The following is a 22,434-nucleotide window of genomic DNA, read 5'->3' on the forward strand; positions in this document are numbered from 1 at the left end:
TGTTCATCATGTTTGACACGGCACGATTACTTTGGATATTTGCTGTGATTGTAGCAGGCTTTCGGATATTGGGCTTTTTTCTCACTGAGAGCACTGTAAAAGTCCCAAGTTTTGAAGCTTGATCTTTTAAAGTGCATCCACCTGAAGAAGTAAGATCCAGTCCTATGTATATTCTGTCTGTACTGCAAGTATTATGTTAGATTTTAGCTCTTTTAACTGACATTCAGCACAAGGCATTGCAGCCTAGTAAATTTGGCAGATGTCAAACTGATATTTATTTGCTATGTGATGTTGCACAAGTCACTTAAGCAATTGCTGTGCCTCAGCTAGGCAAAGTACATACCTTTCTTTGAGATCTACAGATGAATAAAGAACTATATAAGGTCTACAGTAGGCGAGTGGATTTTGTCCTCTTGTTAAGAGCTCCTTCATCACTTTACAAAGGACACAGTGGTTGAGGCAAGGACTCTTAGCCTCAGCAAAGCTGCAGGAACCATTTTACTTTATAACGAGGTTAGCCATATATACAGCACAGCCTTTTATTAGCTGTATGTCTCACAAGGTCAACAGAAAACTCTCTGAATAACATACTGTGCATATGCAGCATGCAATTTTCCCCAAAGGGTTATACTAGAGCTACTCAGATAATGTTTTTCCTCCCTTGGAAAATTTTAACGTGTGTGTGTGTGTGTGTGTGTGTGTGTGTTCGTTCAATGGAAATTTTCAATTCTTTATTGATTCCTCTCTCTCTTCTCTAATCACACCTTCAATTTTTTTTTCTAATAAAAAAACATGTAATAAAGTAGACACTTTGTGGGATAATTTTTGTAGTTACAAAAGGTTTTGATGGAAAAGTTTTGACTATATAGTTATACCTGCAGTCAGATTGAAACTATGTTCCCTTGGGATGCTCAAATGTGAGTCTCCTCAGGAAGAAAAAATAGGATAAATATTAACTGTCTTTCCATAGCTGTTTTGGCATGAGGGCAGTTATATTTAAAATGCATTTTTTTTTAATAGAGAAAGGGTGTTCTCTCCATCCCCCCCCCCCCACACACACACACCTTGCTCTGACTCAGAACCAACTGAACAATTTTTGCTCATACTTTAAAACAAAACAAAACACAAGAAAAAAAATCTATCCATCAGACAAGGCCAAGCCTGAAGTAAAGTTTTGAAAAAAAGAAGAGGAAGTGAACATACCAGGAATAAATTTGGAAAGCATTCAGCAAAATTAAATATAGTGGTAATTGGTATCACCTGGGGGAATATAGTTTTAAAACCATTCAAAACTTTATTTAAAAAAAGGGTTTGTAACATGTATGCATTTGAAGATGGTGGTGGTTGATAGGTTCTTCGAAAATAGCAATTACAGTAAACTTCTGATAATCCGGCACCTTTGGGACCCAGGGGGTGCCGGATTATCAGATATGCCTGACTATTGGAAGGGGAGCTTATGAGGGGTCTGGAGTGGGGTGGGGGAGGATGCCACCCCAGACCTTTCATAGCCCCCCCCTTCTGATAGTCGGACTCTGCCCCAGGCATCCCCGATTCAGCTGCTGCTGGTCAGTTTCAGCAGCAGCTGAATCGGGGACACCTGGGGCAGAGCAGCTGGGTTGCTGCCAGGTTGGTCCGGTAGCGCCGCCCTTCAGCGCTTCGAGACCTACCCGGCAGCACCCCAGCTGCTCTTGGGGATGCCTAGGACAGAGCAGCTGGGGTGCTGTAGGGTTGGTCCTGCAGCACTGAGGGGCGGTGTTACGGGACCAACCCGGGAGCACCCCAGCTGCTCTGCCCCAGGCGTCCCCAATTCAGCTGCTGCTGAAACTGATCAGAGGCTGATTCCAGGAACCCCGGGGCAGAGCACCTCTGGAATCAGCCGCTGGTCAGTTTCAGCGGAATCGGGGAAGCCAGGCACAGAGCAGCTCCAATTGTCCGGCAGCTGGAGCACTTCCAGGTTCCTGATGGTACCGGACCATCAGGAGTGCCGGAGCATTGGATGCCGGACCAATGGAGTTTTACTGTAAGAGACTGTTCTAATGTGAGCGACAGCCAAGACATATTTTTCCTCTTAAGTCTTTTGCACACATTTTTATTGATTAGAGATTTTATTTCCATTGTTTTAGCCACAGAAAAATTCCAAGCAGGACAGCAAATAACTCAAAACGGTTACCCTCTGAAGTCTATCCAATGCTTTTTGAAGGGCTTGCAGAATCAGGGAGCAGCAAGCTTTGGCCTAAGGAGAAAACCAGCAGGCATGGGTTAGGTATCAGCAGATGCAGCTAATGAGTAGCTCTGATTCCCAGCTGGAAGATATAAGTGGAGGACCCAGCTCTGTAATAGGAGGTACCGATAAACACATCTCTCAGCAGCAGTGGATGGCTTCCCCCAGAGACTAAGAGAGGGCTGTGAGCCTTGAGCTACTGGCGGGGGACAGAGGATCCTGCAGTATCAGTCCAAGTCAGGGTTGTCGCTTTTGTTATCTTTTTACATTTTTTGTATCTGTATAAGAGAACTTGCCTTGAAGGCTAAAGATAGAGTTGGGCACAGCTGTCTCTGAGATGGTGGACAGACCCATCAGACTATACTGACCTGTGCAGAAGAAACTGCAATCACAGTATAACCGCCACCAGGTGGATTTGAACCTGGGACCTCTGGAGCTTAGTATAGGAGCCTCTTCCCTTTCAGTTAAAAGCCAGTTGGCTCTCAAACCATGCTGTAGAGGTCTCTTGTTCATATCTGTTTCTGTGGTCTAGGTGCCACTGCATGGTACAGTGCCATAGTACTAGGTGTGTGGGTTACAACAGCACAGTTCCCGGTGGAACAAAATGCTGGATTTTGCCACCCTCACTGATGTTGAGTAATAACTTCATGACACAGCTTCTCTTATAGAAATGAATAGGGCTGTTTGGTTAGGATGGTACTACTTACTTAGTGTAAGTAAACAGGGAGGATTTGGGGGCAAAATGACCACCATCATTGACATACATTTGCTGCCCTTGTTGAGAGTTCCTACAGAGAAGCCAGAGCTTGAATGAGGCTGTTTTCTCACATCCCAATATGATCAGAGGTGAGAGAGGTTGGTGAGCATGTGGGGAATCCTGCACTGTCACTACCTGTGTGTCTATGCATTAATAATGTTACATTGCTGTCCAAACTCTAATAATCTATACTTGTTTCTTGCAAAAAGCAAGTCTCCAAGGACTCCCCATTGAACATCTTATAAGAGTGCTACACTTAGTAAAGGAAAATGCCTCTGTAAATTCCACAGTGGTCTCTGCTCTTCTCTCGTCTCATGCAGTCATTATCCACCTCTGAAATCAATAAAAGTCTTTTCACTTATATTAATTAGCTTGGGATCAGCCCCTTAGAGAGTGGATTCATGTGACTGCTTCCTTATTAGTTTGAGTTCTCCCCTAAATTCTTGCAGAAGGTGGGAACTTTGATACTCTTTTTCCGTGCCCGTTCTTGCCCCCAAATGCAGCTTTTTGTCTACTATCCATAGAAAGGGTATGGGTGTTTTAACTCTGCTGATGAGAAGGACTTAGCTTTTAGTAAAAGAAACTCAGGAGGTGAGCATTTTCATGCTGATTTGGAAACTAGTTATAAGACTGCAGTCAGGCGCTGTCATGCCTGGTTATGGTGAGAAAACAACAATGCCTTTCTTGATAAGGGAAAAAGAAAAAGTCTCGCACAGTCAAAATTTTGACGTACAATTTAAATCATCTCTACATCCTGTGGACTTGGAGCTGTCAAAAAAGCAAAGCCTGCATTTGAATGGAAACGCTTTTTTATTTCTTTAAAAAGTGTACCAGCTATAATTATCCATAACTATGCAGGCCTGTTTTAATGCTGTTTTATAATTACAGGTCTTAATGCTAGATTATACAAAGTCATTTATAAATAGTCAGAACAGAAGGACTTTGGGAGTTTTTAACCTGTAGATTGCTGTAGGTTGTGGCAGCTGACGGGATTTTGGCTTTCTATATGTGGTGTTAGCTATGTAATGATTGATGAATCCCTTAATTAATTCCCCAACAATTTAAGATTTACAGTCTCATATCTTTTTCTCCTGACACATCTGTGTTTGTCACTTTTAAAGACACGGATAAGCCATTTCTTCAAAAGCCTTTGTGGATATCTGAAACATTTCTGGGATGTTTTGCTGAATGTAACAAGATTAGAGTTTCATAATTTTATGGCATAAGCGATTGAATTGGGATTGATGCTGGTTATATACCAGAGGGCACCATCTCCTTGAATATTGGCTGCCTCTGTGGATTTATTTAGGGTATGCAATTACTTATCAAATGATCCAAAACCAAATGAGCAAATTGAAATATAGTGGGGGATTTTTAAATGGGCCTCCATTCGAAGTTGTAGCCTGTTGGAAAAACCTGAATTTATTGAATGGAATATACAATGTATTTAGAAGAAATTAACTCATATTCTTTGGTGTGGGTAAGTGGTTTGTCTGGAACTAGCGTTCCCTGTAGTGGAGGTGAAAGTGTTGCATTTATATGTAACATAGCATTTATTCTCTTGGAGGAAAATCCTGCTCTTACTGAGGACAGTGGCAAAACTCCTCTTGACTTTAAGGATGAAATCCTGGTGCTATTGATTTACAAAGAATAGGTGATAAATTGAGGGAGAGTGAATGGCCAGGTGGAGCCGAAGGAATGAAGAACCTACTGCTGTCAGATAGCTCACATGCAGAGTTGATAATCATAGGTGGAGCTTGGTCCTGCCTTGAGGATGGGGGGCTGGACTCGATGACCTCTTGAGGTCCCTTCCAGTCCTATTATTCTATGATAAAAATCTATGATCTTAGCCAATCATGAGTTAGGATAATAAGATTTTGTTGAACTAAAAAATTTAACCATTGACAGCAAAATTATTTTTTTATACATGATGAAAAGGTAGATCTGCTAATAGTATCTTCTGCTTACCAAACCAAGATGTATTTCCTAAAAAACAGAGTCCCATTAAATGAATTAGCATTGGGTGGAATATCTGGAGTGCAATATCAAACCAAAATCCTCAGTTGCACGTTAGTATTTGGACAAGTTCAGATCAAACATGGATTCAACTCAAGGCTGTCTCTACAAATCGCTTAAAACTGAATCTAAGTGAACTCAGTAAAAATTCATACTGTATTGCTTTGTCTTGTACTTATAATGGGTAGAATCAAGTTGGTGATGGGCAAAAATTCAATTCTGATTCACTTCCTGTATTTATACTATCATACTGACCAAATTTTGTTTGATTTCAATGAGAGGTGTGCATCCAAGCTCAGAATTTGGTATATTATTTAGCTGCCTTGAACTGCACTGTGTCTATTTTTTTGCTCTCTGTATGAACATACAATTTACACCAAGAACCAAAGCTTAGAGAAGAATATCTATTCAGCTGAGAGGGTTTGGCCCAAGATGCTTGCATTTTTGTGTTATATAAGTATTTTTTTTGCCACACCTAATTTAAAAAAAATAAGGAAAAGCATAGACCCGCTAAAAGATAATCTGTTTTTGAGCAATAACAGTATGTACTTAGACATTTTTCTTTGACTGTTATTTATAACTGGAGGTCAACTTTACTTGTGTGCAAGATACGGGACTCTCACTTAATACCTAGAAGTAGCCCAATAAGAAAATTAATATGTTCAAAATCTGAGGAAAAAAAGAGAGAATTCAAAGATGTAAAGTGGTGGGAGTTTTTAAAAATTTGTAAGAGGGACTAATAAAGCTGAGGAAGTAATGAAAAGATTAGCTGTGAAGGAATTCATTTTACATCATGTTGTTTTCTGCCCATGAATCTATCAACAATTTGATGCTTTCTGCTGCTATAGCCTTTAACATTCTTTGTCCTTTAGGATGGGGTTTCAGTTTGGAGTCATTTTAATGTCTTGTCGTCACTTGTGTGAATTTCCTACATATATGTAGTGAAAATACTATTCTATAGTACAGAATTGGTATTAAATACTAAGGGTGGTGGTAATGATATTACAGGGCCAAATCATAACAGATTTATATTGATTCAAGAATAGGGCAGGTCGTAGCCCAGCTGCCAGTTGGACACAATTCAACCGTGAAATCCCTGGTCACACATGATAGGTGTATAGAGAGTGAACCTGAGAGTGGTGCAGATAGTTTCTTGTGAAGACTGGAAGCAGGACTGTGCACTTACTCATTTGTATGTTGTTCTTCCATTAGGGTGAGTAAACCAGAAGGAGAGCAGTCCTTGCTCTCTGTCAGACACTTAGCATAGTTGCTATTGCAAATGTGACCTGATCTTATAGGTGATTTAGGGTTGCCTGGTGTCCGGTATTGACCTGAACAGTCTGGTATTTTTGCCTCCTATCCGTTAAAAAAATTTCAGAAAATACCAGACATCTAAAATATCTGGGGGTATTTTCTGGGTTTTTTTTCCCTTCCAGGAGATGAAAATACCAGACTCCTGGCAATCCTACGACACACTCATCAACCCGGCCCAGCCCCTGGCCCTGGATTCACCCCCGGATCCCCTGCTTACCTGGTTCCACAGGGAAGCTCCCTTCTGGCTTGACCAAGAAAACAAGATGGCTGCTGGCAAAAAGCCTAAAAGACCTGAACAAGAGGAATCAATGCCTTCCCTGGGTCTTAGCGCTCAACCTCTCCTATTCCTATCCCTATTCTGACTCTGCATACACTTAAAGGGGCTATGCTGTTTTAATGCTGCTTTATTTTATTTATTTATTTTTTTGCTTGGGGTCATATTTTTCCTCAACAACTGGCCTCCACCTCCTTTTTTTCCTCTCAACAGAATTCTCCCCCCCCCCTCCCCCGGTGTTTTTTTATTGGGAGGGGGAGGGGATGTTTGGTATTTTTGGTTAAACTATCTGGCAATCCTAGGGCGATGGCCAAAGTAGAAGAAAGTTTCTTGTGCTCTCTTTCCTTTGCACTGTGGTACAGAGTTGGGCCCATGATGTTGTGGACAAAAAAAAAGAAAAAAAAGTATTCTGCATTAAAAATAAATAAGAATGTGTCCCCTTGTCTCTTCCCAATCCCCTCCCTTTCTTTATATTTTTCTGTAAGAACTTCATTGTTCCTTTTGGAAGCAGTGGCCAGCAGGAGGTGAGGATGAATCCTGGTAAACTTAATTCGGCACTGTAATGTGAACCATATATTCAAGGATGGTATTAGAAGGAAAAAAATGCTAGTCAGATTCCCCTCTCCCTACTACACTGTGGAAGTGTGTAACATTATTTGCACTTATTCTGCGTTAACACCATTAAAAGTTTTTCACACAACTTAGGTTATATGGAAGCAGAGTATGTGGAAGAGGGCCTCATTTCAGAAAAAGGATCCTAACTGTGGATAAAAGGGTCACAATGTAGAACACTATGGAAAATGTTGACAATAGCTGACAGTATTTTTCCATGACATTAAAATTTAGGCCCTACATTTTCAAAAGTTCTGACTGCCTCAATTTTTGGATGACAACTTGAAATACCATAAAGGGCTCTGATATTCAGACAAAAGACTTTCTAAAAAAATGTCTTTTTAAGGCATTTCAAACCAAAAACAGGCAGTCAAAATCACCTTTGGAAATTTAAACATAGGTGTGTATGTCTCTTCTGCTGCGGAATATGAGTAACTCACATGGATGCTGCTGCAGGAGAATTAGGTTCCAGGGACTTCAGACATTACCGTAAGATCTTAAAGTATCTTAGCCAAGAAAACAGGATTGTTAGCGGGGGGGAGGGGTCTATCTAGTAAACTGTCTGTATGCACATGATCCTGAGGATGCATGAAGATGTGAGAGTCTAGAAAATAAGAATTAATGTGAACTATATAAGGTGAAAGTCTGTTGCAATACGACAAACATTCAGAGAAAATGCATGCTGTTTCTCTCCATAATAGAAAGTGTTCAGATGAACTGGAAACATGCAAGTAAGTGTGTAGGTCCTGGTGGGGTGTTTTGGGAGGTCTGAGATTTCTTAATATAATCTAACGTGGCTTAGCAGGCAGAACACAAAATGAGATCATTAAAAGCAAAATAAGTCCCAACAAAAGAGTGTTTAAAGTTGCTGTTTGTTTTGAAACCCAGTTGACTGCTGCTAAGAACCATTTCATACTCAATGTGCCAAATCGTATGGACATGCTTCACATCACAGCAGCCCAACATGTGGTTCAAGAGGCTGCTGGGCTTTTGAAACAGGTCTTAACTGGAAAGTATAAAAATAGGTGTAATTAGAATCATAATTGCTACACTTTGGAAGAGCAGCAGTCTTCTATTCTACTGTTCAGATCAGCTTCTCCATATAACTTTTATTTACAATAATGTTCACTTTTCTACTCATGAATGTCCATTTTTCATTATTGGTCTTAGTAATATAACTGGTTTATTTGTCTCTCCCTGCCCTCCCCTCATGATTATATCCTGGCTGAATGGATTCCTGCTCTAAAATCCGTTCTTTCTGGCTTTTGATTCCATTCCTTACTACAGATGCCGCTTGTTAGAACACAGGCCTATTATGCCACACACACGCATTGGTTTTCAAGAACAGTGGTAAATTGATTAGTGATGGCAAACCTCAGAAGGTTTGGGTAAGTCCCCAGTGTTTGGATACTTATCTGGAACACACTGTTCTGAAAACCAGGTTGGAAAATTCATGGGATTGGGCTCTCTCTTGAGCTTTTTTATTACTGCTTGGTTTGGATGGAAATACCATGATGAATATAGTTTTTCTCATGAGATTTTAGTTTTTCTGGTTTCCTCTGTAAACAGGGGATGCAGAAGGGTGTGAGATTTAACAACTATTTTGTGAACATTTTGGGGATGAGTCAAGTTTTGAGTGAAAGTGTGGGTATGGTTTTTCTGTGTTTTCCATATATTCTGCTCTTGCAGTTCTTCTGATTCAATTGTAAACTGAAGTACAGGTTATCTTGACAGAGATTCTTCATTCAGTGTTTAGAAACCAATTTTTTCATGTCATGCAGTGTAGATAGTTTAAGAATCCAAATGTTTCAATGCTTATCAATGCCAGACTTTTGAAGCTTATGAGTTTCTTCCAACAATACTATATTTTATCCTTCAGTTTGATAGGTGGTTTTATAAACACAACATTTGTAACTTGAAAGTGAGATTTTTTTTTTAATTTTACTTTACTTTCTTGGATATCATTAGAGCAAAACAGAATATTGTCCCTTAAAAGCCAAGTTGATGATAGTTTACATTGGGAGACGATCCATATTCTATAGGCTCTTGCAAAATGTAAAACTAGATGGGGTATTTTTAAAAAGATTTGTATTTCATTATACAGCATTCTTAGGTGAATTTTCATGTTTAAGAAGCTGGAATACAAGAGTGTGCTGTATTAGTGTATTATTCTCACAACAAACAAGCACTGTTCTGTTGCTACCTGCTTGGCCATTGTTCCCGATTGTGTATGCTTTGCAGTGGTATTTGGATGGTTTCCTGCTCTCTGCCAGCACAAAAAAGGCATTTCTGTTACAATGGCCCCTAACCACACAATGACGGCATTAAGGATTTATTTGGAGGTTTCATTATTTTCTCCTCTTTTGTTCCTTCCAGGATGTCTTCCAAGCGACCAGCCTCTCCGTATGGGGAAGCAGATGGAGAGGTAGCCATGGTGACAAGCAGACAGAAAGTGGAAGAAGAGGAGAGTGACGGGCTCCCAGCCTTTCACCTTCCCTTGCATGTGAGTTTTCCCAACAAGCCTCACTCTGAGGAATTTCAGCCAGTTTCTCTGTTGACGCAAGAGAGTTGTGGCCATAGGACTCCCACTTCTCAGCACAACACAATGGTAGGTTGGCTCATGGACTATTGTGCTTACACCCATTATTTGATTTGTGCGCCTACAATAGCTTGGCATCCAGATTTGTCCTTTATACAGTATACTCTTCATAGTCACACGTACAGAACATATTACAATAATGTGAAAGTTTTGACCTAGCTGGATTGCCTTCTACCTCCACTGCCAATGTTAAATCATTCTGTTAAAGATCAAACTTCACTTTTTCTCATCTAACATTTGTCTGGATATTTTAGCACAGAGGGCACTACATTTTCTTCTTAATTATAGAAATCCAGAGTATATGTTTACTAGGAGATACTTTGGATTTAGAGCATGATTAGTGGTAGCAATATTTGGCCTAGCATATGGAACAGAGCCCATACATGGAGGTCAATGTAACATTTAGGCATAAGAGGATAAAAAAGGATAACCTTGGATTTTGTTGTTTTTAAAAGTTGAAGTTGGATCTGTTGATGTATTTCTTCCATACTCTAATTACTTATATATGAATGTATTAATTTTCTTATTGACAGCCTTCCACATCAGGAGGCCATGGTTCAAATCCTCACTTAGCTTACAAGTATGTTGGTTTCTTTCTAGCAACCATATGTACACTTCACTAAACCACCTCATAGACTTTGATCCAATGCACCAAAATTAGCAGTTTATTGGAAACCCAGAACTGGGCTTGTTTTAGAAACAAACAAACGAAAAAAACCCACTCTCATGTTCCACTATGATACTGCAGTCTCACTAATTGTAAGCTAAAGTGTTTGGACCATTAGTTTAGAATATTGTATTCCATATTTTAATAGAGATAGAAAATGATGGTGGTATTTAAATCCAGATATGAGATATATTGGCAGAGTTCTATGTTGGGAAGATGTTTGCACAGCATTTGCCTGTGAAAATACGAATAACTTTGCTTTAGTCCACAGTTTTCAGGGGGGTTAAATTAACGCAGTTTTACTTTAAATAAAGATAACTTTTGGTCCTGTATACATTCTGATTTTTTAAAAATTAACGATACAATAAGTACAAGTTTATTATCACAAAAGCCAGGAACAACTCTGTAGTTCTATTTAAGCTATTATAGCTCATAAGAGATGTGAAACAAGGTATACATTAAAAAGTGTTAGGATTTCTTCCCTCTTCCCCTGCCCTTTTGAAAAAGGGACTGTTTACCCACTACAGCTGCTTTATTAGATGGGGGGGGAGGGGCAGAGAGGAACCTTGCTTATCTCTCTTCCTTTTTTTCCTCCATTTAATTTTGTATTGCTGTCTTGTAACTTAAAATTGAAGAACAGCCTTGTGGGGAAAATTGCTCAGGGATGCTATTATGCTTTTTTAACTTGTTTCTTCTGATCCTCCACCACACGTGCTGTGCAGATGTTATTCCTTAATGAGCTATTAAAGTCAAAGGTACATTGGACTGTACTATAATACTACTGTGTACTTTGGCCTGGTGTGAGAGCCTTTGTCTTTAAAATACTCTGGCTTTATGGGTTTGTTTTTCAATTTTGTATAGCACCTCACCCCAGGATAGATGCTTTCTCAAATATTTTCTGCTGACACTGAATTCAGAGTCATACCTTCCATAGACTTCAATAGTAGAGAAACAAGTACTAAGGGTACGTCTATACCAGCCCCCTAGTTCGAACTATGGAGGCTAACAAGGGCGACCAAAATTGCAAATGAAGCACAGGATTTAAATATCCCGCACTTCATTAGTGGTTGCCATTTGGAAACTGACTAGCCCGGAATAACTGCTGTGTCTGCCCGCAGCAGAGAAGCGCAATTCCGAGATAAACCCCTTAGTTCAAATTAACAGTTAAACCTGAGGTATAACTCTTAAATATTTGAGAAAGCATCTATCCTGGGCTGAGGTGCTATACAAGATTGATATTTAAATCCCGCGCTTCATTTGCAATTTCGGTCGCTTTCATTAGCCTCCTTAGTTCGAACTAGGGGGCTAGTGTAGACGTACCCTAAATGAATAAATGTACCTTGGCCTCTAAGGAGCCCAGCAAGTGTATTCTATCTGGACATTGCTGAAACATTCATCTATAGTTTAACTGACTTGTGCTCTTATTTGGTCATAGATTTGATTTCTGAGGTTAGGAGGGTCATCTGTTGTGACTTCCTGCTTGACATTGGCCTTAATTGAGCACCAAAACTATGTACTTTATTTTCTAATAATACTTATATACTGCCCATTTCAGACAGTTCTGTTGTACAGAATGTATTGATGGTGTGTGCATTTGAAGCACTTGATTTTCACTTGTGTGAATGGGGACAAGGGATTGGTTTTTATCCTGACATGGGAAAGAAGTTCTAGTTTATGTCCAATACATGACATCTTTGTAATCTCCCAGCTGAAATAAACAGCATCTTGAAAAAAAATAGCCTTCCAAGTAGGTGAGGGCGTGAAGTGATCAGAGCAAATAAGCAACAGAGGTATAATTGGATCCCTTTTCTCCCCCTCCCTGTGTCTCTCCCTCCCACTTTTAATATCCTGCAGAGAATAAGCATGAGCACAGAGCTCTGACAACTTGTAGGTGGGTTTAACTTGTGTGATCAGCACTTACTAGATCCATCCCCATAGAGCCTTGGTCATGTTTTCACTGCTTGAACTGTTCCTATGTGATTTGGTACTGTCTCTGAGAAGTAAATCCAAGTGTGCACACAGATACAGTATAGTCCAGTGCTGTTTTATCAGGAGACCACTAGCAGCCCTGCTCTCCTTAACAGCTTTTATACTACACTCACTGATTCTGCTAGTAATCCTGGCAGTCTCATTTTCCAGCTATATGCTGGTCTTCACAGGATATATCTTTTAGGATATCTCCAGTATATTATAGGTAGGCTTGGAAGGATTCCGTTTTTATCAGTAAATGTCACTCTCATCATACACACACAAATCAATGACAAAATATTTCCATTGATGATTATCAGAATTTACCAAGTGGTAAAGTAAGGAAAGCTGCACGGGAACTTATTGGAGTTTGATTTAAAGATGTTTGCTTGGTATAATTTGATACGTGATGTTGACAGTTTATAAAGCTTTCACATTTTGAATCTCAACGTCTGTTATTAAATAATTATTGTCTAATCTACCTCTTCCCCCTCCATAATCCTGTGCAACTATGGAAAATTTAAATCTGTAAAAATAAAAAATGCTTAAAAATAAACTGAGATTATCTGACAGAATTAAATACAAATCAAATTCTGCTAAGTCTAATTAAAAGTCAAAACCAGACCATCATTGGGCAAATATCTAAGCAATCTTAAGCCCATGTCGTAAGACTCTCCCACCTCATTGCACCTCTCTTGAACAAATTGTGTGCTGTCTGCTTAGTCTTTCAGTGGTGTCTCACGGAAGATATTCAGAAATTCTGAAGAATGATTCTGAAGAAAATAGGTATTTTGGCATCAGAATGTCCCCAAGTCTTTTACATTGGGCCTACAACCTGCTTGTAGCTTAGGAGGCAAAACCAGCAAAAGTAAAGCCACAGCTAAGCCATCTTGAACAGCATGAAGTTGACTGGGATTTACTTTTCTGAGCAAGAGCAAACTCTGTTACCTTAGCCCAGGTCCTGGAAACTCCCTTATCTGAATTTCAATGCAGAGACATAGGTCCATAGGACAGGAAGGTACAACTCCAGAGAAGGAGGGAGTTCTCTAGACTCAGACAGATCTTCAGAGGAGTTGTAGACCTTCATCTCCATATCTTCCAGTACATCTAAGGCTGTGTCCAGACTCAGGGGTTTTTTCGAAAAAAGTAGCCTTTTTTCGAAAAAACCTCACCTGCGTCTAGACTGCAGCCGCGTTCTTTCGAAATTAAATCGAAAGAACGTGGCTTTTCTTTCGATGGCGGTAAACCTCATTTCACGAGGAAGAACGCCTTCTTTTGAAAGTTCCTCTTTCGAAAGAAGGCGTTCTTCAATGTAAATAGGGCTTCTTCGAAAGAGAGCATCCAGACTCACTGGATGCTTTCTTTCGAAAAAGCAAGCCGCTCTTTCGAAAGTTCAATGTGCAGTCTAGACGCTCTCTTTCGAAAGAGGCTCTTTCGAAGGTATCTTTCAAAAGAGCCTCTTTCGAAAGAGGCTTGCAGTCTAGACATAGCCTAAGAAGCAGGACATAAACCAAAGAAAGGCTTTTTTCTGAAAAGTATGCAAAACCACCTCAAAATTCTTCCTGTTTGAGGAAGAAACTAGCTGTGTATTCCTCCATCTGCCAGACATTTTTATCCAAGCCAGATTAGGACGATCCAAGAGAAAATGACAAAAGATTATAGTGGTTTGAAAAAGAAAACCCAAACACATTTTTTCCAATTAAAGTAACTGCAGCCAAGAACTGAGATGAGTGGATGCTAAGGGAAAAAGAAGGAAATAGATAATTCTAAATATGAAAAGTTTGATCCATGCTCTTGAAAAAGGGTAAACTGTCAGAATCCAAGCCAAACACTCAAGAAAAGAAATTACAAGATTGGCTCTTTGTTTTGTATAGAGGCAAAAGATATAGAGGCCCTCTTTAGAAAGTTAATAGTAAACCTAGAACTAATTTTGAAATGCATTGCAGAATTAAATTGTGCATTTCTGTCTCTTTTGTAGGCCTCCCCTTTTCAAAGCTGGAGTACCTTAATATAACTGGAATCATTTGGCCCTTCTCTGACAAAAAGTTCTGGGATTTTTTATTTAATTATAATTGATCTGCCTTACAGTTGTCATGTGCATATTTACAATGTAGCTTTGCCATCTACAAAGAGTAGTAATGGGCATCAGCAGTGACCACAGGAGCTACACATAAGAAGTGGAAGGATTCAGAGCATAATAATGGAGCTACTGTACTGTAGACATATTGATGATTATTCTCTAGAAGGTCAAAGACTATGTCTTGATGGCAGAATACTGTTAAAAAATTAGATGAGATGTAAAATCAAGAGTTTTGACCTCTTGATGTTAAAAGATCCTTTCGGAAAGATCAGATGTGTTTGGGCCATTGTCCTAGTCGTATTTCACTTGGGTAACTACGTTTGCCAGTCTACATCACCTCCTCAGTTTCAGTTGGATCCAATCCTGTCCTTCAGTTTTTGGCCTGAAATGTTGCTGTGCATTGTTACATACCTTCAGTGTCTGACCCTAGAAGTAACTGTGTTCAGTGCAGAAAGTAATTTCCTGCATATATTGGAAAGTATTTTGAGACACTTGGTTGATATTAAGAAGGCTATATTACTTGTTCAAAAAAAAGAGACTCATATTTTGCCTTTGTGCATACATCTTGACCTACACTTTGCCAATAGATCAGTGGTTATACACACTTTTTTTTAATGTTCTTGGGCCAAAACAATGTGCAGCCAGTGCACTGCAGCTGCTACTCAGAAGTTGTGTGGAGGATGGAAAGATGTATGTGTATAGCTTTTAAAAAAGTCAAAATAAGACCCTAATTATACTGTGGAAAATAGTTTTTATACGTTACTTTTAGAAAAATTTAAATTTCCAATGTACCTTTCCAAGCTTAGGATAAGTTATTGTGATGGTACAATGCACAGTGTTGTGAACACCAGTGCAGTCATTGTGCCTGCTCTAATAATGAGAATTTCATTGTTTGGGGAGAGCAGTCTCCTACACTCTAGACAAAAGTGTAATTACTTTTGAACAACGTGGAATGTACTCAATTTAATAGCACAGAGAACAGCTTCACAAAGATTCAGATAAAGCTAGCTTAAAAGCTATATGTGCAATGTGGCAGTATAAAATTGTTAGTAGATAGCATTATTACACTCTCTGTCTCTATCTCTTGCTCCTCCTACTTTCACAGTTTAATATATAAACTGTTTCTGTAAGAACTGGACAAGTTTATGTAAACAATCCTAGTTCAATTAAAACAAAACAAAAATGGCAATGAGTTTGCATCTGTCTAGGGGAGGGAGGTTGTTTTATGGTTTTTTTTTTCTTTTCTCCTTACTCTTTTTATGATAAATTGATATTTATCATAGCACGAAAATACACTGTTACAAACATTGCATTATAAATGTCATTGCAAAGTAGCAAATGAAAGCTGTTTCCATAGATATAATTCTAGGTTTGTATCTTTTCGATCTTTACATTTGCATTGTTTCAGAGAACTATATCTAGGCTTTCAGAAATGAGGACATGTGAAGAAGAATCAGTTAGGACTGATCATGTGACTTGTGAAGTTACACAGTACAGTCCTTGTCCTAGACAATTCCATTTAATCCAGAGGGACCAATAGTGATGGAAGTTGGGGAGGTTAGGTGCACTTGGTATGTACAGCACACAGAGTATTGCCACTGTATTTAATTTACTAGCCTTTGTCTGTCCTCTGTTAAAGCTGTATTCCTCTGTTTCTCTTCATTCATGCTCCTTGTATTGCTATACATAAGATCTATTTGCACATGTAGAGTGCTTTACAAATGCCAATGAATTAATTATCACAAAACCTATATGAGAAGGAAGGTGAACCAGATACAGTATCTTAGTTTTTCACATGGGTCAACAAAGGCAGAAATTGAGGCCACAGAGGGATTCAGAGGCAGTTTTGTCACATAGGAATCCCTTGCTTTCAGCCTTGTGCTTAGTCCACCAGGCCATATTGCCTCTCTGGACAGTGGCCACATAAATTGTGTCACAGATGTACTATCCTAGCAAAAACAATTGGCTGAGAGGCAGTCAGGTTGAAATCTGAGGTGTTCCAGTGGTGTCAGCCAGTGAAGGAAGCAACTTCTCACCAACCACTGTGAACTGACCCCATTTCCAAAGCAAGGGACTTATGGCTATGGTTTGATTAGGCGTTAAAATGCTTGTCTGGGTCTCTAGAGGACAATTCCTGATTATGGAGGGAAATCACTATAAACAAAATTCCCAGGATAACTTTGAAACAAAAGGGCTAGAAGTGTACATACAATGGTAAATATAAGTAGCTGAATCCAACCTTGATATTTGTAAATTCTCTGAAATTTGTGCAGAGGGGTGACCTCTCTTTTTATGGCTACAAAATCAGAGAGGGCTGTGTGGCATGTGTTTGTATGTTTGGGGGAATGGCAGGTTGGTGTTGAGGAACATCTTAGGTTGTCTACACTAGCCTTTTTGTTGGCAAAACTTTGGTCCGTCAGAGGTGTGGGGGAAAAAAAATCTCCTCCTCTGCCCCCCACCAACAAAATTTTACTGACAGAAGCATCAACTTGGACAGCACTGGATGGGTGGGAAATGCTCTCCTGCCAGCATAGCTGCTGCCACTCGGGGGCGGCTTAATTTTGCTGGTGGGAGAACTCTTGCCTGCCGGCATAGAGCAGCTGCACAGGAGAGCTTACAGCGATGCAGCTGCAGTTGTAACTGCTGTGCCCCTGTAGTGTCCATACTATAGAAATAGCCTTAGTGTGGAACATGTGTTTTTAAATAGAGCCATTTGAAATCAGTTAAGCAGAAAATAATCACCTGAAAAGTAAACACCTTTGTTTTATAGAAGCAGTGGGAACTCATGGGTATCCATTGTTTGCAATTGTAGCCACACCTACCCTTCAATTCAGTGACTTAATATTAGAAAAAGCCTTCATTTTAACTTCTCACATAAATACTAGCAGACACCTGATTCATTCATACAGCTGAAAAATGTACAGACCTGAACTAGGTACAGACATGCTACATGAATAGCTGAGCCACCATCTGTGAAACAGATCTGTCTCTTCCCTGAACAGGGAAAGCAAATGGAGAATAATTAGGCATTCTACTAACTGCAATTATTAACACCTTCAGCGAAATGAACCTTTCAACCTTCTCAGGGAAAGGAGCAGCAGCCCTTCCAACTGTCAAAAACCCAACCCTGAAGGCCAAAAACATTTCAAATTAATGTCCTACGTTGAACTCTCCATGCCTTGGCAAACTCATTGAGACTGCGAGGGCAGCCAAGCTTCAGCAACACATGAAATCTGATGGTAAGCTAAAGGGTCATACCTGGGCATGGAGAAAGCCCTTGGGGCACTGACAGATAATCTTTTCATGGCAATGGATTAGGAGCTATAACTCAGTAACCATAAGGTTGTTGCTGACCTAGGTTTATGACACCGCTGAAGTAGATGGCATTGCACTATAATGGGTCCAACCGTTTCTTTTCCACTGGAAGCCTGAGAATGACTATGAACAACACCTCCTGTTACCCAAATCCATCACCTGTGTGGTTCTGCAAGGTTCTGTTGTGCCATTTCTTCTCTTTAACAGCTAGCTGAGTCCCCTAAGGCTGTGTCTAGACTGCATCCCTCTGCCAACAGAGGGATGCAAATCAAGCACTCTGGAAGTGCAAATGAGCCCGGGATTTAAATATCCCGTGCCTCATTTGCATGCTCACGTTCCGACGCTGTGCCGATCAGGCTCACTGAAGAAAGTGAAAGTAAAGTGTAGCTGCGGTTCTGCCGACAGCGGGGGCTTTTCTGCATTTCTGCTTTATTTTGCTTTATTTTGCTTTTCTCGTCCTGCTCCCTTTAAAAACTTTTTCCCGAGTTCTACAAATTAGCCTTCCTTAGACTCTGTCTACCCTAGATATCTATTTTTCTAAATGTTCCTCCCTTTGCTAATACTTGCAGCGCCAGAGGTGGTGGTAATGGTGAGAGTATTAATACAGATATGGCTCTAGGCAACTGCTGGCAGTTTAACCATCATATCATCCAACCATGTTTTTTTATTCCCCCTCTGAACTAACTACTTCCTTTTGTCTTAGGTTTATCAGTAAAATGTCAATTTCCTCTCCATCATATTCTTAGATTAAATGGTTTATACAATTTTATACAACTATCATGGCAGAAGAAGGGCCTCTGGCAAAATACAGACTCAAAATTCCAACATGTGCATGTCTGAGTGTGCATTCCTGTCTTAGGCCAGTTAATCCTGAAGACATGTGAACCATCTCCCAATAGAAAAAAATGCCATACTGCTGCGCCATTGGACCAGCTCTAAAAAAAGTATTTTTAGTTAAATGTGAAGAACACCAAACCTCCTCTGTCAAGTAAAAATGATCCTGCAAAATTTTGGATTGGTGTCACCCTCAGGTTTACCTAAGCTGATTAGCCTGTATTTGTTGTCCAGCTTTATTATAAAGACGTGAAGTGTGTGGTTCCTAATTACCGTTTAAATGCAGTACATGTGAGCAGACCGGCATCTTCTCTGTTGTGTAAGCACAGCAACCTCAATGAATCTTGTGAAGTTAACATCACAAGATAAAGCAATTGGACATAACTGACTAGAGTTTGTGCCTAATTTATCCAAGGATGACTTTGCCACAGTGCCATAAACAATGCTATCATTATCTGTGAAAGTAGTGTTTACTTCAACATCCATTCTTTATGCTTTGAAAATTCAAGCCAGCCTCAGGACAAGATGGCTCTAAAACAAGATTAACTGTTTATCGGCCACAGTCTGAATTGAAGAAACAACAAGATTGTATACAGATTATTCTAAACAAGTACCAGTAAAAGTTTTACATCGTGCCATTTTCATTATTTAACACACTTTGAGCATGATAGAAGGTGCATGAAGGACAGCAAAATTCCTTCCCCTGAAATGTTAAGGTCCTGGTGCTGCAAAAAGATCTACTTGCATGGACCCTTATGCTGGCATGGGGACTTATTTAATGTGTCGCCTTGGTGAATGACTCCTCTAGAGCTCTTTGTAGACCTCTTTGGATCTTTGAAAACATGAAATGATAGGGATATTACAGAGAGGACAAAATCCTCTGACAGTTCAGGAATGGATTCCTGCACCGTACTCTGCCCAGTGCTACACACCAACTAGACCCAGAAATGCGAGCTGTTCCACAATGTAGTAGGCTGCCTCGGTTAAACATTGCTTCAGAGTCGCAACACACCAAACCTGTGTTCAATGACTGGGAGTCTCCTAGAATCAGGCTCCATCTTCCTGAGGCTGCTGAAGCCAAACTCGGAGATTTTTAGGCTTCTAAAAAATCCAGCGGCATAGCCCTGCACCACTCTGAGGGTACGTCTAGACTACAGGGTTTTGTCGACAAAGCTTCTGTCGACAAAGAGCATCTAGACTACATTCAGTTCTGTCGACAAAGCAAGCTTCTTTGTCGACAAAACCCTGTAGTCTAGACACAACCTTACATGCAATAACACCTTCTGTCGACAGAACTCTGTCGACAGAAGACGTTATGCCTCGTAAAATGAGGTTTACCAGCGTCGACAAAACTGCTGAGTTCTGTCGACGTTATGTCGACAGAACTCAGCGGTAGTGTAGACGCAGGTATAGTTTTGTCGACAAAAGTCCACTTTTGTCGACAAAACTCTGTAGTCTAGACACACCCTGAGAGATAGCTGGCATGTCCCTGCAGGTCCTGGGAGGGCTGGGGAGGTCTGTGCCCCTGCCTCCAGTGCTGGCTCCACAGCTCCTATAGACTGGGAATTGAAATCAATGGGTGTGTCTAGATTACAGGGTTTTGTCGACAAAAGCCAACTTTTGTCGACAAACTATACCTGCGTCTACACTACCGCCACGTTCTGTCGACAGTAAGTTGACAGAACGCAGCAGTTTTGTCGACAGTGGTAAACCTCATTTTACGAGGAATAACGCCTTTTTTCAAAAGTGTTCTTTCAAAAGAAGGCGCTACTGCATGCAAACTGTGCTTTTTCGAAAGAGAGCGTCTGACTCTTTCGAAAAAGCAGCTTGCTTTGTCAACCATACTGATTGTACTCTAGAGGCTTTGTCGAAAAAGGCGTGCAGTCTAGACATAGCCAGAGGGAACTGCAGAGGCAGTGCCTGTAGGTAGAGGCAGTGTGAAGAGACCCACTGAAACCCCCACCATGGGCTACAGGGGCATGTTGTCTGCTTCCAGGAGTGGCTCAGGGCTAGGATAGGCAGGGATCCTACCTTAGCTCTGCTGTATTACTGCCCAAGGTAAGCACTGCCCAGCCAAAGCTCACCCTCTCACCCCCCTCCCGAACCAGAAATCTGTGTCCCAGCCCTGAGCCTCCTCTTGGACTCAAACTCCATTCCAGAGCTGGCACCCCTCTCATCCTCTTCTACATCCCAATCACTTGCCCCCTGCCCTGAGTCTCCTCCTGCACCCAAACTCCCAGGCCCTGAACCCCCTCCTGAACCTCAACTCCCTGCCTCAGACTCAGCCTGGAGTCCCCTCACACACTCTCAAGCCCTTGGCCCCAGCCTAGGGCCTGCTCCCCCTACCCTCATCTTCTACTCCAGCCTGGTGACAGTGAGAAAGGATGGAAGAGAGCCAGTGACGGAGAGAGGAGGGATAGAGTGAGTGGAGCAGGATCTTGAGGATGGAATGGGTTAGGTGTGCAGCCACAGTGTTTGGGTTGTGTGATTAGCCAGTTGGCAATACCTGTTGACCTGCCCTGGCTGCCTGTCGGGTTCCACGTGAACTTTAGGTCATGGTTTTTTTCACCTATGAAGCCCCAGGTGACCACCTTACTTGAGAAGCCACCGCTTTCCTCATTCCTAACTTTCTCAGTTGCAGTCAGCAGAGGCGTTAATGTCTGTTTAGAAGGTAAAGCATTCTTTGTGGTGGGCTTCCACCCCAGAAACAAGCACCTCTGGTCTATTCATCTTCATGCATGCTGTAAAGATGCATCCTTTTGCATGGGCTGTAGCAGAGGGGAAGGTTTGAGGAAGTTTAGATGGGCATGTAGGAGGGGAATTTTACATGTGGGGTTCCGGTCTGGTTGCTTTGGAGGTATAAACTGATGTTTAGTTTGTTTGTGTTTTGTAATGTATTTGAGGGGTGCTAAGAGTGTCTCTCTTTTATTATTGCAGAACTCTGAATTCATATATACATAGCCTCAGGTCAGTGGTGGGCAGCCTGTTACTGGCAGGCCACATCAGCATTCTATGTGTGGCCCTCGAGACATTTTGTTTACTATTGCCTATTCACAGGGTTGCCAGGCTACACTGGTTTCTGTCCGGTAATGCTAAAATGACATACATGTAAAGCAAGGGCAAGTGAAGTGAGATGCCTGCTGATTGCATACGAGGTTGAGTATAAGAGCTGTGTGCTCCCTCTGCATCCAGTCAAAGCATCCAGGGACGGTCTGGCCGTGCCTTCTAATTATACTTGGCAATTAGACTGTAGCCAGCAGCTTCACTTTCCCCTGACGCCACCAGTGAGTGCAGGGAGCCTGACCCCTGCTTCAAGCACAGGCCCCGTCCCCACTAGCCCTCCAAGTGTCCCACAGGCTCTGGCCCTTTGCCCCTCCCACCCATGGTATTTGGGAAAGCATGTGGCTCCTCAGTACCCTGTCATGCATCATCAGTGCTATTGTAAATAAATACAATTTTTGAAAATGTATCTCCATTATACTGGAAACATCAAGTGTTCTTCACCTCAGAGTGCAGAATCATCAACTCGCCTGAGTTTCTAAGTGCTTGGGTTGGACTTGTTACCTCTCAGATAAAGTTTCACACATAGAGAGGTTTGTGCTGTTTTCTTTAACTTTTTAGATGGAGTGTCTGTGAATTCCCACATACCTGCATCATTTATTCATTCTTTGAGACGGGGGGGGGGGGCTATTTCCATTCTGGCATCTATTCACATATCTGGGCATAGTTCTTCTGGGTGGCGTCAGCTGGCTCCTTTGATGCTTTTGAGGAGCAGTG

At 41.0% G+C, this 22,434-nt stretch overlaps 1 protein-coding gene across 12 annotated transcripts in view; it reads left to right on the forward strand.

Moving 5' to 3' along the window:
* The window catches only part of SOX5 (SRY-box transcription factor 5), an 897,303-nt gene that overhangs the window by 545,338 nt on the left and 329,531 nt on the right, over positions 1-22,434 (forward strand). For 9 of the 12 annotated variants that reach the window (XM_075898182.1, XM_075898188.1, XM_075898174.1 and 6 more), the window contains one exon: positions 9,571-9,802. In XM_075898182.1, the coding sequence (XP_075754297.1) occupies positions 9,572-9,802 (231 nt within the window). In that variant the 5' untranslated portion in view covers position 9,571. The remainder of the gene's footprint in view (positions 1-9,570; positions 9,803-22,434) is intronic. The other 3 variants (XM_075898192.1, XM_075898209.1, XM_075898199.1) reach the window with 1 other exon arrangement.

The sequence above is a fragment of the Pelodiscus sinensis genome, chromosome 1 (assembly GCF_049634645.1).
Source record: "Pelodiscus sinensis isolate JC-2024 chromosome 1, ASM4963464v1, whole genome shotgun sequence".
In the NCBI taxonomy this organism is placed as follows: domain Eukaryota; kingdom Metazoa; phylum Chordata; order Testudines; family Trionychidae; genus Pelodiscus; species Pelodiscus sinensis.